The following is a 16,546-nucleotide window of genomic DNA, read 5'->3' on the forward strand; positions in this document are numbered from 1 at the left end:
GGTTGTGTTCTCTGAGTTCTTTCGCCGGGGCCGGGGCGGAAGCGGAGTGCGCGGTCGAGGAAGGCCTAGGCCTTAGCGGTCGGATCGATCGGCGCCGTGCTTGACTGCCTGTACATGAGGAGCGGCTGCGGCGGCGGCGGAGGGAGACAACCTGGGGAAGGAGGCGGGGGAGGCGCTGGGGCTGCTGGGCTGCGTCAATGAGGTGGTGGCGGCGGTGGCAGCCACGTGGGGGCCCATGACCGACGGCGCGCGCGTCGAGACGGCGCCCAGGCTCGCCCAATGGCGCGTCGACCCGCTCCCCTGCTACACCTACCGCAAGTCACTCCCCTTCCTCATCGGCCTCTGGAACTGGTCCGTCCCTGATTGCTCCCCTCCCTCTCTCCATCTCTGCAGATTATTAGTAGTAGTATTAGTAACTTCCTGTTCAGAAAGTCTCTACTTTGCTACTTGATTCTCATGCCGGGCAGGGTGAAAAAACTTCGACTTTGGTAGTAGTGATTTGTTACAAGTGCTCCTGGTTTGTTTGTGTGTGAATGAACCATGTGCTTCTGAATCCTGGATGGATGTTGTTTCATCAGTTTGAGGTTTGTGGAGGTAGTTTGCTCAAGTTCATGTATCGCTAGTTAGTCTCGGTTGTTGTTTCTTTTTTTTCCTTTTCATTTCAGATATTAATTCTGTTTTGATGCGTGGTAGCTGTACTGTACTGAACTTCCATCAGAATATGGTTCTTTGTCCGAGGTTGCGGGAAAAAAAAGAAATTTGGCAGTACAGCGTCATGTCTGAATTTTGATCCCTTTGGCAACCAGTGTAATACATTCTGGTTTGCTACCTACTTCACTAATTTTGGTTGTATCCTCCTATGTAGCTAAATTTATAATTTCAACCTAAACTATATCTAGCTTCTCGTTAGTTATAGGTGGATACCTTTCCTCACCAAACTATATATGTAGTCAGGATTTTCTCTCAACCAAATTTGGTGTGTGAGGAGGGAAACGTGAATGCTTTGCTTTGAAACAAAGATGTTTCAGACAAAGCTTCACTTTCTTGAACCTTCACACCTTCACTTCTGATATTTTGTCCCCCCTGCTATTACCAAGAAAAATCTCATTGACGCAATTGAAACCATCAGCAGTTCTTTTTAGCATCAGTGCAAGAGAGAACTGATGTCATGTTGCCATGGGCTAACCTAAGTTTTTTTTTTTCTGAAATGTGAAGGTGCATATCTGTGGAGAGAAATAACAAGCAAACCTGTGTTAAGCTCTTTGCAGAGAATACAAGTTCTCTCAAGAACGGTTCCTCAGCCCCAATAGCTTCCTTTATCGCCAAACTTATTGTATCTCTTCCACCTAATCAGCAGACCATAGTCCACCCAGGTAAGTTACTTCTACTAATTAACTTGTTCGACAAAAAAAATTGTCTTCTACGAAAAACTACTGTCTTCTTGTAATCTCAACGAACATTATTTTGGCAAGTACAGAAAATGGGGACATGTTTGAATTCTCGGTGTGTACGTTAGACATCATGAAAAATGAAAGGAAACCTGTAGTTTATTTGATCTGGCTACAAGAATACATGCAGAATTTTAGTAGTAAAAATTAGGTTACGAAACAAAATGTTATAGCTCTGAATATATGAATGACCCGTAGGCACAGAGCAAGTCTGCAAGTGGGAGTGAACGACTAATTTCTATCTAACAGGTGGTTTACACGTATGCAGGAATTTTTGACAAACAGCTGAAATACGACGGTTTTGTGTGGACAATCGATAGCACCGTCACTGGGAGGTTTGTGATTGAGATAGAGTTTCTTGACCTGAAGGTCGCTGATCCGTCTGTAAGCACTGTCTCTCTGTCTTGTTGTGTTTTTTTTGTCAATGGTTGGTACAACAACAATTAGTGAGTAGTAGGGTACGTGGATTACTGCCCTTGATGACTCACCTGGAAATAATATGCATGTACAGAAACCTTGTCCACCTTCTTTCTTGCGTTGAAATAAACAACCCACTGCCACGGTCTGTTGTTGTCGTCGTCACTCGTCAGTTGATGTCGAAACGACACTTGGAGATGTTTGTTTGATCATGTCAACCGTGCTTCAATCTGTTCACCAGCAAATCTCACTCAATGTATCATGAGTGACACTGCTGCGAACCAACAATTAAAAGAAAAGGACAAAATTTGTTCAGTATTCTGACTACTTGTAACAGTCCGTATTGTATCTGACGCTTCCTTCCATGAACTGCATTTCGTCAGGGCGGGGAGCCGGCCTCGATTTGGGCCTCCCGCCAGGTCAAGCAGTGCTCGGACAGCACGGCCCTGTCGTCCCTGGCTCGGATGCTGCACGAGGACGTCCTCACCGACATCACCATCAACGCGGCGGACGGCAGCGTGGGCGCGCACCGCGCGGTCCTGGCGACGCGGTCGCCGGTGTTCCGGAGCATGTTCTCGCACGACCTGAGGGAGAAGGAGCTCTCCACCGTGGACATCACCGACATGTCCCTGGACGCGTGCCGCGCCTTCCTCAGCTACATCTACGGCGACGTGCGCGGCGGCGAGGAGTTCCTGGCGAACCGGCTGGCGCTCCTCCGCGCCGCCGACAAGTACGACATCGGCGACCTCAGGGAGGCCTGCCACGAGAGCCTGCTGGAAGACATCGACGCGCGCAACGTGCTGGAGCGGCTGCAGACGGCGCACCTGTACCGGCTGCCGAGGCTCAAGGGCGGCTGCCTGAGGTTCCTTGTGGACTTCAGGAAGGTGTACGAGATGCACGACGACGACCTCAACGCGTTCCTGCAGACGGCCGACAGGGAACTCGTGGCCGAGGTGTTCCATGGCGTTCTTGCCGCGTGGAGCGGGCGGTAAGCCGGGCGCATGCCATGGCACTGCCGCTCTGCTGCAGGTGTTGCACATCTGGTTGGTTCAGTTCGTCACAACTCAGAAGCGTTGTTTGCAACTGGAGGATTCTTGCTGGGAAAGCGTGTAAATATTTGCAAACTGTACATGCGTGCCAGTGGTTGGTCTAAAATTTACTGTGCATGCCTTGATTGGATTTTGTTCCTATGATGTGGAAATCAGCTCATATGCTGCTCATATTCACGTTTTGAGGAATTTCAGACTTGATCTTCAGGTTTACACATGGCATGGCAACAGAGAGAGGCAATGCTCAATAATCTCATTGTACATGGTTTCGATCATTTTCAGCCATTCGTTGCATGGTTTCTTAAACTGTTTCTCAAATTTGAAGCGATAGGGAAGCCGAACAAGCTCATACTTTTCCCCCTTCCTTTTTCTTCGGCATCCCTAGCCGCTTGAAGTTGGAAATGTTCTATTTGCCAAATATTCTTGCACTAGGTCCCTAGTACTAATCTCGGCAGCTACCACTCTAAATTCAACTTCGGCCAGCTGGCACGGGGAGCCAAGTTGCATGTGGCACAAGGGTCTTGTCATTCCGAAGCTTAATCTCATTGGATCAAGACCATAGTCATCAATTTTTCCCTCTTCTTCTCATCAGCTTTCATATAGAACCACTCACTCGTCCACCCGGTCGCCCACTTGGTGCGGTAGCCGATTACCGGGGCCTTGGTATCCTTTCGATACGCAAAATTATAGCAACCAAAGTTCTTATGAAGGCCATCCGCTCTGACCTTCGTCTGGTAGTGCAACTCATGCACCCGACAGAAAGCTTCAGCATTAGCACTCATACCCTGGCTTCGGAGAGCCCATATGTAAACAATGAGTCTAACGATGGCATTTGTTGTTAACTGGTTAAGATATATCTCGCAATTTTTTAAAACTTCTCCTATCATGTCATGTAAAGGGAACCGAAGCCCTTCCCTGAAGAAGCTCTTGAAAACAACAACTTCGTCCTCTCTTGGCTCTGGAACCACCTCCTCCCCAGCAAAGCGGACAAGTTTGCTCTCGGCCTCCCCAAAATAACCCACATTTTTCATCATAACCATGTTGTCTGCTGTCACAGTAGATTTTCTAAATTCAATGTGGCTTGGCTTCGACAGGCTTAAAATACTGTAGTCTTCCTCATCCTCGTCATCACTTCCGTCCTCAGCTGCAATCTGTTCAGCTTCGGCAGCTTCACCTTCGGAAATAGCTTTTTCCGACGACACTAGACCTGATCGCCTCATCATTTCTGATATCGGCGCTGTCTCTGTCGTCTCAGCATCATCTCCCTCGCGTGACACTCTAGCAGTGGATCTTACTCGAGCCATCTTGAGTTTTGCGTTTCCTTAAAGCCGAAGTTGATTTCGAATGACGAAGCGTGTGTCTGCATCGAACAATCTGGAAAAGCTTCGTCTATGATTAAAATTTTTAACAGCACAACAGTGCAATGGCAATGAATGTTGTGGTAACTCCTCACCAACATGTCTGTTTATATAGTGCTGCAGGGGAAGAAGGAGAACCACCTTACTACCTATACTGGCTGAGCGGTGGACCGTCTGACATCTGGAATATTTTAATCGTTTTTCGGCAACAAGCTCAGTGAAGGTGTTTTTCAGACCTTCGGCATTCTGAAGCCTTCATGTTTTTCGTGGATCGAGCTCGTTACGGAAAAACGACCTAGCACCGCGAAGGGGCTACTGTTGGGGTCTTCTTATCCGCCGAAGGTCCTCAAGGAAAAACACCTTCGGCAAAATAATACAAAGGATCGCCGAAGCCACCTTCAGCCTTAATTTAGCTCTTCAAGACGAAGACTTTGTGAAGAGACCATAGTGCAAGATGCCGAAGGTTAATAGCTTCAGCCCAGACCAAGCGAAGAAGGAAAAAGGACTGATTAGGCCTTATTGGTTTTAGTTACTTGTAAACAAGTGTTCAAGGGCATAGATATAATTTTACCCGGGCTGCGTCTCGTGCCTATAAATAGATGAACAGTACCTCGTACTGTTCACGCTGGATTGTAATCGCTCTCGTGCCATAAACACTCTCTCACCTTTTGGCAAGCCGAATGTACCATTGTATTATGAGTATTATTAATGCTTATTAATGTTTGGTGAAGATAATAATAAATGAATCATTGCTATATAACAATTATTATCTCCATTCCTCTGCATTCTTTCACTTTCTTATTTATATTCACGTTTATATGATAAAATGATGAAGGTGTGTCCTTCATGACCTTCGTCTGAAGATCATTATATCCGAGAAAAAATAATGCTTCGAAGGACGAATGTCTTTAACCATTAACAATTGTGTTGCCTTATTTTTTATTTATAGTATTTGAGAATAAGTGGCCAACAAATAGAAAGCTCTTTGGGCTTGTTTTCTTATATTAGTGATCAATACAAAAGGACAAAAATATTGGTAAATGCAGGTCGGTTGCATTGTTTCACAAAGGATAGATGATGCCCGATGGAAACTCACCATTGAACGAGTGCCACCCAGTCGAAAGCCAAAATGTCTTCAAAGCGCCTTTTCCAAAACTGACGACAAGTAGTAGACCCAATTCCCAAAAACACAAGGAAACAAACCGTAGTGGCACGGTTCTTTGGATCATAATCATGTAGAACTTAAACTGTTTAAGACCCCTTTTTTATATCCAGGTACGAGAACCAGATTAGAACCCCGCCAACTTGGATAGGCGCGTTGGTTCCTCCACACCGAATAGCCCTGAGGCCTGAGCCCCCTGTAAAAAATTCTTCCTTTTAAACCACCAAGAGAGGTTACTATGAAACAAACGCAAAAACAACGACAAAAAAGTAGAACAAACCAGAAAGAAGAAAATGCACTAACTAATTGATTAGTTTTTAGTACAAATGAATACACGACTGCATATATACCGTACCTGTTCGGTTTGGTGATGTTTGCAAGTGGTGACACGGCTATATATATAAACAAGGACCTGGCTGCTGAGCTCTCTCATCATCCTCTTTCTTCCCCATCTATCTTCCCTACTACTCCAAAGCAAGATCACCCTTCCGTCCTGCAGCTTGTGAACTCCATGGCAATTTCGTCGAAAGCCGCCGCTGCGTTGGTGGTCACCGGGATGCTGCTCATCAGCACCACCTGCTGCTTCGTGCAGCTCCCCGCGCCGACTCATTGTCCATTCACTGGAGGTAGAACTCTGCTGCAGGTGCCTGCGACTGCAACTAACAAGGACGACGACATCGCCGATTCGGCCCCAACCACGCCAGGCCATAGCCCCAGCGGTGGCCATGGCAGCGCTCCGCCGATGAACAAATGACGAAGCGTACGTACCATTGCATGAGGCATGTTGCTAGCTTCCCGCTCAATCGCTGTGCATCTGCCATCCTCCTGTCCTGTGTGTACACCTGTGGTTTTCGAGATTGTTCCTTACGTGTGCTATGCTTTGCTTTGTGGTTCTAATGCGGTATGTATATGTAGGGCGCCTACCTATAAGCGTTGTTCTGTACCGCATACATGCACGTTGTAAAACTCTTGCCATGACCTTCTTGTACTGTGTCTACACTCATAAACAAAGGCAGAGATTATATATATATATATATATATATATATATATATATATATATATATATATATATATATATATATATATATATATATATATATATATATATATATATATATATGACAGGTATAACGAGAGCCTTTGGATTTCAATAGTTAAAGGAAACTGAGGCCAACCACCCTTGCAACCTGGTTCAACCCAGTGCGTCGACTCAACCAGGCTGTCGGGTGCGCCACCCGCCTCACGTTTGTGCGCGCAAAAAAAGAATGCATACATGAGTCAAACACGTTCTTTTGCATGCGCGTAAATTTAGAACTAGTTTAATGTTTTATTTTCTTCATAATATAGGATCCCTCCAACAGCCATACAGCTAAACACATTAGAACTAGTTTATGATATATACTGATACTAATTATACTACACGGTGTAGGTATTTATGCAATTTAGTACACTACGTAAAAAATCTGTCATATTGTTTACTGGTGGACATATCTCTAGGTTGGAGCGTAAAAACCTTAAGTTTTGAGCATACAATCCCTCAATTATAAGCGTAAATACCGAACCAATGTGAGAGGTTGATAGCTCTAGTAGTTTGTTATTACGACCCTATTTTTATGGTAAATTCGAAAAACATAGCAGCCGCATGCATGCGATTTATATTTTTATACAGATCCAAAAATTATGGCAAAATGCATGCATGAGTCAAACACGTTCCCTTGCATGCGCGTAAATTTAGGAAAAATATGTGTGGTTGTTTGTATTTTTAAATGCTTATTTCCTCCATAAATTTAGGATCGTTGCAACAGCCATGCAGCCATACTCGTAAGGACCATTTTATGATATATACTGATACTAAATATGCTACGCTGTGTAGATAATTATGCAATTCGATATACTGCGTAAAAATCTGTTACCAGCTGCATGCACACGAATTTATGATGGAAAGAATGTGCAATGAAAGGAAATGAATTGCATGCATAGAAACAAAAAATCATATTTAATGTTTTATTTCCTTCATAAATATAGGATCTCTTCAACAGCCATGCAGCTAAACACATTAGCACTAGTTTATGATATATACTGATACTAATTATACTATACAGTGTAGTTATTTATGAAATTTGGTACACTACGTAAAACAATCTGGCATATTGTTCACTAGTGGACGCATCTCCAGGTTGGAGCGTAAAAACCTTAAGTTTTAAGCATAAAATCCCTCAATTATAAGAGTAAATACCGAGTCAATGTGAGAGGTTGATAGCTCTAGTAAGTTGTTATTACTATCCTATTTTTATGACAGATCCGAAAAACAAGACAGTTGCATGCATGTGGTTTCTATTTTTATATAGATCCAAAAAATATGGCAAATCGTAGGAGTTTCCATTGCATGCGCGCAAATTTTGGATTATATTTTCCTTTCCAGTTCATACGCGCAAAAAATTGGATGACATGAGTCACATAGAGCATAAATCCTTATATATTGTCACATAAATAATTACACTGTGTAGCATAATATATCGGTTCAACTAAGAACGCTAGCGAAAATTAGAGACAGTTTTATGGCAGACGTAAAAATCTGGTATTTACGAACATAAGTGATTTGATTTGATTTTTTTATGATAATTACGAACATGCGAGAATTAGGGATAGCTTTATAACAGACGTACAAATCTAGCATTTACGAACATAAATGATTTTATTTTTTATAATAATTACGAACAACATAAATTAAGGAATTGTATTTCCAATGTGCATGCAAAAAATATGTATGCAACAAACTAATATATGAACTCCATGTTCAAACATAAAATCATACAGTTTTTAGCGTAAATAATACATGCAGTAGGCATACAACACAATAATCGAAAAGAAAACACGAATCGGATGAGGTAGTGGCTGGAGGACGTCGTCGATGACACAAGCACAAATGTAGGTCGTCACTCGGGCCGCCCAAACTACGCCGGATCGAAGGATGTCACACGCGATCATCGTTGCGTGCACCTCGCGCCTTCCGTGACGCCGCTCGCTCGAACCTCGTGTCTCATGGGTCGTCGTCGCTACTCGCACGTCGAGGGGCGCCGCTTGCTCGCCGGCCTTGGAAGTGCCGCCGCTTGCCCGCACAAGGGCCCCGCTGTCTGTCAGACCCGGGTTTTAGGGGTCCAAAGCCCGGGCGCGAACATAATCACCAGGTATGCTGGGACCAAGTCTCACACATATGATGAATCATGGCACAGGATCGAATGTTACATCTTTACTATATAACAGAAGTTCTATACAAAATAAATAAATAATTACATTATAAGGAGACAACGGTCCAGCAACCCAAAGTTGACTGAGAGACGACGGCCTAGACCTCTCACGAACTCATCGCAGCATCCTCCATGCGCCTCATCCTGTGGTACCTGTTCTTGACCTGTGGGGGGTGTGAGACAGCAAGAGTGAGCTCACATACGTTCATCGCTCAACAAGTTGTGGAGAATAATGCGCATGAACTCGCCAAAGGTGGGAGCTCACGTGAAGTGTACGTAAGGCTTACCAAAGAGGATGGTTAGAGCTGAGCATTGCTTTTAAAGTTGGTCAAAATTTTATTAGCAGTTACTAAGTATAAGTAAATACCAACCCAATTAAGAAAAGTAATAACATCACCTGCAATGCAATGCATATGACAAATTGAATTTAGTTCCATAAATTAATCATGTGAGGGTCCGAGCTGCTCATGACCGTGAGCACGACTAGTATACCAGTTTTACACTCTGCAGAGGTTGCGCATCTTTACCTACAAGTCATGTTACCCATCTGCCAAGAGATCGCGACTTCCCATACACCTCTACCGAGGAGGCGAGGCAGGGTAACACTACGAGGCCTTTACAAAGTTCCACTAGCTTCAGAAAACCTGCTACAGTTTATAGGAAGCTCCAATGCAGGGACCCCTCGCATGACCGCCATCGCAGCAAAATCATCCCAAGGACCTCCCCACACTTACCACTCCCCTACTGCCCTTGCCCCTTTCAGGTAAGGTAGTCTTCCACTAGCTTTCCTAATTAATCAGCCAAGGGCGTCCCATTAAACCCTTGTGGTAGCACTGTTTTCCCGGGTGGTCGCTCCATGTTCCAATTAACATAATGATCTTATCATGAACAGTAATAATAAACAGATAATAAAAGTGTGATCGTGAATAATGTATCTTCATACACAAAACCACATAAAGCACTAACAAGTACTACCCAAAAAGTTCAGTGGTAAACAAGGTATAAAGATAGACAAACTAGGGTAACCTATTAGGTCCCATCAAAATTAACCTATGCAGATCATTATGATTAATTAGAACATGAGTGGGTAAAAAGAAGTGATCAAGGGCACAACTTGCCTCGCACTTGAGATTCCAGGTACCAACTTGCTCTTCAGGTGACACGTGTCCTCACTGCTAGTCGTAGTAATACAAACAAACATGGTATATGCAAAATTAACATCACACCAAACATAAGAATAAACTATGTAATAATAATCTACGCGTCGCTACGAGATCGTAGAAACAAGAACCACTAAATTCGGCGCTACGGTTATTAAGTTATGATTTTATAAAGATTTAAGTGTTGAACACAAAAGAAATTAAGTGCATAAATTATACCCATGTTGAAAGGGAAATGTGCCCTTGGGCCATTTCTAAGTATTTTGGTGATTGAGTGCCAACACAAGTACTTAAATGTGAATCTATGCCCATGGATGAACAAAGTGCAAATCAAGAGCTAAGGTATGTTTCTAAGTCTTAGTACATTGGTTTTATGTACTAATATACTTGTCTAAGTATCAGAAACAGGAAGAAGAAGAAAAGAGGAGAGTTGGCTGTGTACAGCCAAGTGGCTGTTTCGGTCTGGTGCACCGGACAGTGTCCGGTGGTGCACCGGACAGTGTCCGGTGCGCCAGGCTGCCTCGGCCGAAGAGGCCGCTCTCGGGAATTTGCTGACGGCGTACGGTTAAAATTCACCGGACTGTCCGGTGTGCACCGGACTGTCCGGTGAGCCAACGGTCGGCCGGGCCAACGGTCGGCCGCGGATTCTGCGCGCGACACGTGGCCAAGCCAACGGTCGGAAGGGGGCACCGGACTGTCCGGTGTGCACCGGACATGTCCGGTGCGCCAACGACTTCCAGATCTGCAACGGTCGGCTTCGCCATTTAAGGAAAGGAATCGGGCACCGGACACTGTCCGGTGTGCACCGGACTGTCCGGTGCGCCCGATGACAGAAGGCAAGGATGGCCTTCCAGATTTGTTCTCAACGGCTCCTAGCTGCCTTGGGGCTATAAAAGGGACCCCTAGGCGCATGGAGGAGCACACCAAGCATTCCTACAACATTCCTAAGCACCAAGACATCGATCTCACGCATTCGTTTCATCGTGATAGCATCTAGAGCTCTTGTTGAGTTGCGAACTCTTTGAGTTGTGTTGCGAGCTCTTGTTGCGACTTGTGTGCGTGTTGCTGCTCTGATCTTTTGAAGTCTTGTGTGCGTTGCTCATTCCCCCTTTGCTCTGTGTTCTTTGTGAACTTCAATTGTAAGGGCGAGAGGCTCCAAGTTGTGGAGATTCCTCGCAAACGGGATTGAGAAAAAGCAAGCAAAACACCGTGGTATTCAAGTGGGTCTTTGGACCGCTTGAGAGGGGTTGACTGCAACCCTCGTCCGTTGGGACGCCACAACGTGGAGTAGGCAAGCGTTGGTCTTGGCCGAACCACGGGATAAACCATTGTGTCATCTCTGTGTTTGATTTCTTGTGGTATTGTGTTTTGTTGAGACTCCTCTCTAGCCACTTGGCGATTATTGTGCTAACACTTAACAAGTTTTTGTGGCGATAAGTTTAAGTTTCACAGGATCACCTATTCACCCCCCCCCTCTAGGTGCTCTCAATTGGTATCAGAGCCGTTCTCTTCAAGAAGGGACTAATCGCCCGAAGAGATGGTTCCTAAGGGAAAGGGAATCGTGATCAACGACAAGGAGAAGGAGTCTTTCGTCAACGAGCCTAAGGATGACAAGCCTACTGACTCGGGCTCGGGCCACAAGCGTAAAGATGGGAAGAAGAAGAAGACAAGGCGCATCAAGGAGATCGTCTACTACGACGATAGCGATGAGTCTACTTCTTCCCAAAAGGACGACGACAACGACTACAGGAAGACGGTCAATTCGAACTTTTCATTTGATTATTCTCGTATTCCACATAGTTCGAATTCGCATTTGCTCTCCATTCCTCTTGGCAAACCTCCACACTTCGATGGGGAAGACTACGGATTTTGGAGTCACAAAATGCGTAGTCACTTATTCTCTCTCCATCCAAGCATATGGGAGATTGTAGAGAATGGAATGAAATTTGATAGCTCGGATAGCCCTATGCTTATAAATGAACAAATCCATAGAAATGCACAAGCTACTACTGTTCTATTAGCATCTTTGTGCAGGGAAGAGTACAATAAGGTGAGCGGCTTGGACAACGCCAAGCAGATATGGGACACCCTCAAGATCTCTCACGAGGGGAACGACATCACCATGCTCACTAAAATGGAGTTGGTGGAGGGCGAGCTTGGACGATTCGCAATGATAAGGGGAGAGGAGCCAACCCAAACTTACAACCGGCTCAAGACCCTTATCAACAAAATAAGGAGCTACGGAAGCACGCGATGGACGGACCACGACGTCGTCCGCCTAATGCTAAGGTCCTTTACTGTTCTTGATCCTCATCTCGTAAACAATATTCGTGAGAATCCCAGGTACACGATGATGACGCCCGAGGAGGTACTCGGAAAATTCGTAAGCGGGAGGATGATGATCAAGGAGGCGAGATACGTCGACGACGCCTTGAATGGTCCGATCAACGAGCCTCAACCCATTGCTCTCAAGGCAACAAGGAGCAAGGAGGCGCTACCCAGCAAGGTGGCACAAATTGAGGCTGCCGGTCTTAATGATGAAGAGATGGCCCTCATCATCAAAAGATTCAAGACGGCGCTAAAAGGTCGAAAGGGACAGCCAAGCAAGACTAAGACCAAGGGAAAGCGATCATGCTTCAAATGCGGTAAGCTTGGTCATTTTATTGCTAACTGTCCTGACAATGATAGTGATCAGGATCAAGGGAACAAGAGGGAGAAGAAGAACTATAAGAAGGCAAAGGGCGAGGCGCATCTAGGCAAGGAGTGGGACTCGGACTGCTCCTCTTCCGACTCCGACAATGAAGGACTCGCCGCTACCGCCTTCAACAAGTCATCCCTCTTCCCCAACGAGCGTCACACATGCCTTATGGCAAGGGAGAAGAAGGTGAGTACTCAAGACTCCACTTATGCTTCTTCTAGTGATAATGAGTCTAGTGATGATGATGACATAGACTATTCATGCTTATTCAAGGGCTTAGATAGATCTAAAATAAATAAGATTAATGAGTTGATTGATGCTTTGAATGACAAGAATAGATTACTAGAAAAACAAGAAGATCTTTTATATGAGGAGCATGATAAATTTGTTAGTGCACAAAATTCTCTTGCTCTAGAAATTAAAAGAAATGAAATACTCTCTGGTGAATTATCTACTTGTCATAAAACCATTTCTACTCTAGAAGGTGTCAACAATGATTTAAATGCTAAATTAGAAGTAGCAAATAAATCTAATTCTTATGTAGAACATGTTGTAATTTGTACTAGGTGTAAAGATATTGACATTGATGCTTGTAGTGAACACCTAGTTTCAATTTCCAAGCTTAATGATGAATTGGCTAGTCTTAATGCTCAACTTAAGACTAGCAAGAATGAGTTCGATAAGCTAAAATTTGCAAGGGATGCCTACACGATTGGTAGACACCCCTCAATTAAGGATGGACTTGGCTTCAAGAGGGAAGTCAAGAACTTAACAAGCCATAAGGCTCCCATTCCCGCTAAGGAGAAAGGGAAGGCCCCTATGGCTACAAGTGCTAAAAAGAACCATGCCTTTTTGTATAATGATAGAAGACAAACTAGAAATGCTTATAGGAGTTATAATGCTTACGATGATTTTTCTCATGCTATGTTTGCTTCTAGTTCTTCATATGTGCATGATAGAAATGTTGGTAGAAGGAATGTTGTTCATAATATGCCTAGAAGAGATGTTGTTAATATTCCTAGGAAAGTTAATGAACCTTCTACAATATATCATGCTTTGAATGCTTCCTTTGCAATTTGTAGAAAGGATAGAAAGGTGATTGCTAGGAAATTAGGGGCAAAATGCAAGGGTGACAAAACTTGCATTTGGGTCCCTAAGACAATTGTGACTAACCTTGTAGGACCCAACAAGAGTTGGGTACCTAAGTCCCAAGCCTAAATTTACCTTGCAGGTTTATGCATCCGGGGGCTCAAGCTGGATTATTGATAGCGGATGCACAAACCATATGACGGGGGAGAAGAAGATGTTCACCTCCTACGTCAAGAATAAGGATTCCCAAGATTCAATTATATTCGGTGATGGGAATCAAGGCAAGGTAAAAGGGTTAGGTAAAATTGCAATTTCTAATGAGCACTCTATCTCTAATGTGTTTTTAGTAGAGTCTCTTGGATATAATTTGCTATCGGTTAGTCAATTATGCAATATGGGATATAACTGTCTATTTACAAATGTAGATGTGTCTGTCTTTAGAAGAAGTGATGGTTCACTAGCTTTTAAGGGTGTATTAGACGGCAAACTTTATTTAGTTGATTTTGCAAGAGAAGAGGCCGGTCTAGATGCATGCTTAATGGCTAAGACTTGCATGGGCTGGTTGTGGCATCGCCGCTTAGCACATGTGGGGATGAAGAACCTCCACAAGCTTCTAAAGGGAGACCACGTAATAGGGCTAACCAATGTTCATTTCGAAAAAGATAGACCTTGTGCAGCTTGTCAAGCAGGTAAACAAGTGGGAGGAGCACATCACAGCAAGAATGTGATGACCACATCAAGACCCCTGGAGCTGCTACACATGGACCTCTTCGGACCCATCACCTATCTGAGCATAGGAGGAAGTAAGTATGGTCTAGTTATTGTTGATGACTTTTCCCGCTTCACTTGGGTGTTCTTTTTGCAGGATAAGTCTGAAACCCAAGGGACCCTCAAGCGCTTCCTCAGGAGAGCTCAAAATGAGTTTGAGCTCAAGGTGAAAAAGATAAGGAGCGACAACGGGTCGGAGTTCAAGAACTTGCAAGTGGAGGAGTTCCTTGAGGAGGAAGGGATCAAGCACGAGTTCTCCGCTCCCTACACACCACAGCAAAATGGTGTGGTAGAGAGGAAGAACAGGACGCTAATCGACATGGCGAGGACTATGCTTGGAGAATTCAAGACCCCCGAGCGTTTTTGGTCGGAAGCCGTGAACACGGCTTGCCACGCCATCAACAGGGTCTACCTTCACCGCCTCCTCAAGAAGACGTCATATGAGCTTCTAACTGGTAACAAACCCAATGTATCGTACTTTCGTGTATTTGGGAGCAAGTGCTACATTCTAGTGAAGAAGGGTAGAAATTCTAAATTTGCTCCCAAAGCAGTAGAAGGGTTTTTGTTAGGTTATGACTCAAATACAAAGGCGTATAGAGTCTTCAACAAATCATCGGGTTTGGTTGAAGTCTCTAGCGACGTTGTATTTGATGAGACTAATGGCTCTCCAAGAGAGCAAGTTGTTGATCTTGATGATGTAGATGAAGAAGACGTTCCAACGGCCGCTATGCGCACCATGGCGATTGGTGATGTGCGACCACAGGAACAATTGGAGCAAGATCAACCTTCTTCCTCAACTATGGTGCAACCCCCAACTCAAGACGATGAACAAGTTCATCAACAGGAGGCGTGTGATCAAGGGGGAGCACAAGATGATCATGTGATGGAGGAAGATGCGCAACCGGCACCTCCAACCCAAGTCCGAGCGGTGATTCAAAGGGATCATCCTGTCGACCAAATTCTGGGTGACATTAGTAAGGGAGTAACTACTCGATCTAGATTAGTTAATTTTTGTGAGCATTACTCCTTTGTCTCTTCTATTGAGCCTTTCAGGGTAGAGGAGGCCTTGCTAGATCCGGACTGGGTGTTGGCCATGCAAGAGGAGCTCAACAACTTCAAACGCAATGAAGTTTGGACACTGGTGCCTCGTCCCAAGCAAAATGTTGTGGGAACCAAGTGGGTGTTCCGCAACAAACAAGACGAGCACGGGGTGGTGACGAGGAACAAGGCTCGACTTGTGGCAAAAGGTTATGCCCAAGTCGCAGGTTTGGACTTTGAGGAGACGTTTGCTCCTGTGGCTAGGCTAGAATCAATTCGTATCTTGCTAGCATATGCCGCTCACCATTCTTTCAGGTTGTTCCAAATGGATGTGAAGAGCGCTTTCCTCAACGGGCCAATCAAGGAGGAGGTGTATGTGGAGCAACCCCCTGGCTTCAAGGATGAACGGTACCCCGACCACGTGTGTAAGCTCTCTAAGGCGCTCTATGGACTTAAGCAAGCCCCAAGAGCATGGTATGAATGCCTTAGAGACTTTTTGCTTGCTAATGCTTTCAAGGTTGGGAAAGCCGATCCAACTCTGTTCACTAAGACATGTGATGGTGATTTGTTTGTGTGCCAAATTTATGTCGATGACATAATATTTGGTTCTACTAACCAAAAGTCTTGTGAAGAGTTTAGCAGGGTGATGATGCAGAAATTCGAGATGTCGATGATGGGCGAGTTGAACTACTTCCTAGGGTTCCAAGTGAAGCAACTCAAGGACGGCACCTTCATCTCCCAAACAAAGTACACGCAAGATCTGCTAAAGCGGTTTGGGATGAAGGACGCCAAGCCCGCAAAGACTCCGATGGGAACCGACGGACACACCGACCTCAACAAAGGAGGTAAGTCCATTGATCAAAAAGCATATCGGTCAATGATAGGGTCTTTACTTTATTTATGTGCTAGTAGACCGGACATTATGCTTAGCGTATGCATGTGTGCTAGATTTCAATCCGATCCTAAGGAGTGTCACTTAGTGGCGGTGAAGCGAATTCTTAGATATTTGGTTGCTACGCCTTGCTTCGGGCTCTGGTATCCAAAGGGGTCTACCTTTGACTTGGTTGGATACTCAGACTCCGACTATGCTGGGTGTAAGGTCGATAGGAA

General features: G+C 44.7%; 1 protein-coding gene across 1 annotated transcript; it reads left to right on the plus strand.

Annotated features, from left to right (window-relative positions):
* Positions 1-3,103, plus strand: LOC100279936 (uncharacterized). Its single transcript, NM_001156717.2, has 4 exons — positions 1-351; positions 1,216-1,373; positions 1,717-1,832; positions 2,249-3,103. Exons 1-4 carry the CDS (start codon positions 236-238, stop codon positions 2,855-2,857), a joined length of 999 nt encoding a protein of 332 aa, NP_001150189.1. The 5' UTR covers positions 1-235; the 3' UTR covers positions 2,858-3,103.
* The last annotated feature ends 13,443 nt before the right edge of the window (positions 3,104-16,546 follow it).

Source organism: Zea mays, chromosome 4 (assembly GCF_902167145.1).
Source record: "Zea mays cultivar B73 chromosome 4, Zm-B73-REFERENCE-NAM-5.0, whole genome shotgun sequence".
NCBI classification, from domain to species: domain Eukaryota; kingdom Viridiplantae; phylum Streptophyta; class Magnoliopsida; order Poales; family Poaceae; genus Zea; species Zea mays.

What these genes read in the sequence shown, in the direction of transcription:
- LOC100279936 (NM_001156717.2), top strand. Translation starts at nt 236, where the DNA reads ATGACCGACGGCGCGCGCGTCGAGACGGCGCCCAGGCTCGCCCAATGG. An exon ending in GCAGACCATAGTCCACCCAG is followed by an intron (nt 1,374 to 1,716) that starts GTAAGTTACTTC and finishes ACACGTATGCAG; the next exon opens with GAATTTTTGACAAACAGCTG. An exon ending in TGAAGGTCGCTGATCCGTCT is followed by an intron (nt 1,833 to 2,248) that starts GTAAGCACTGTC and finishes GCATTTCGTCAG; the next exon opens with GGCGGGGAGCCGGCCTCGAT.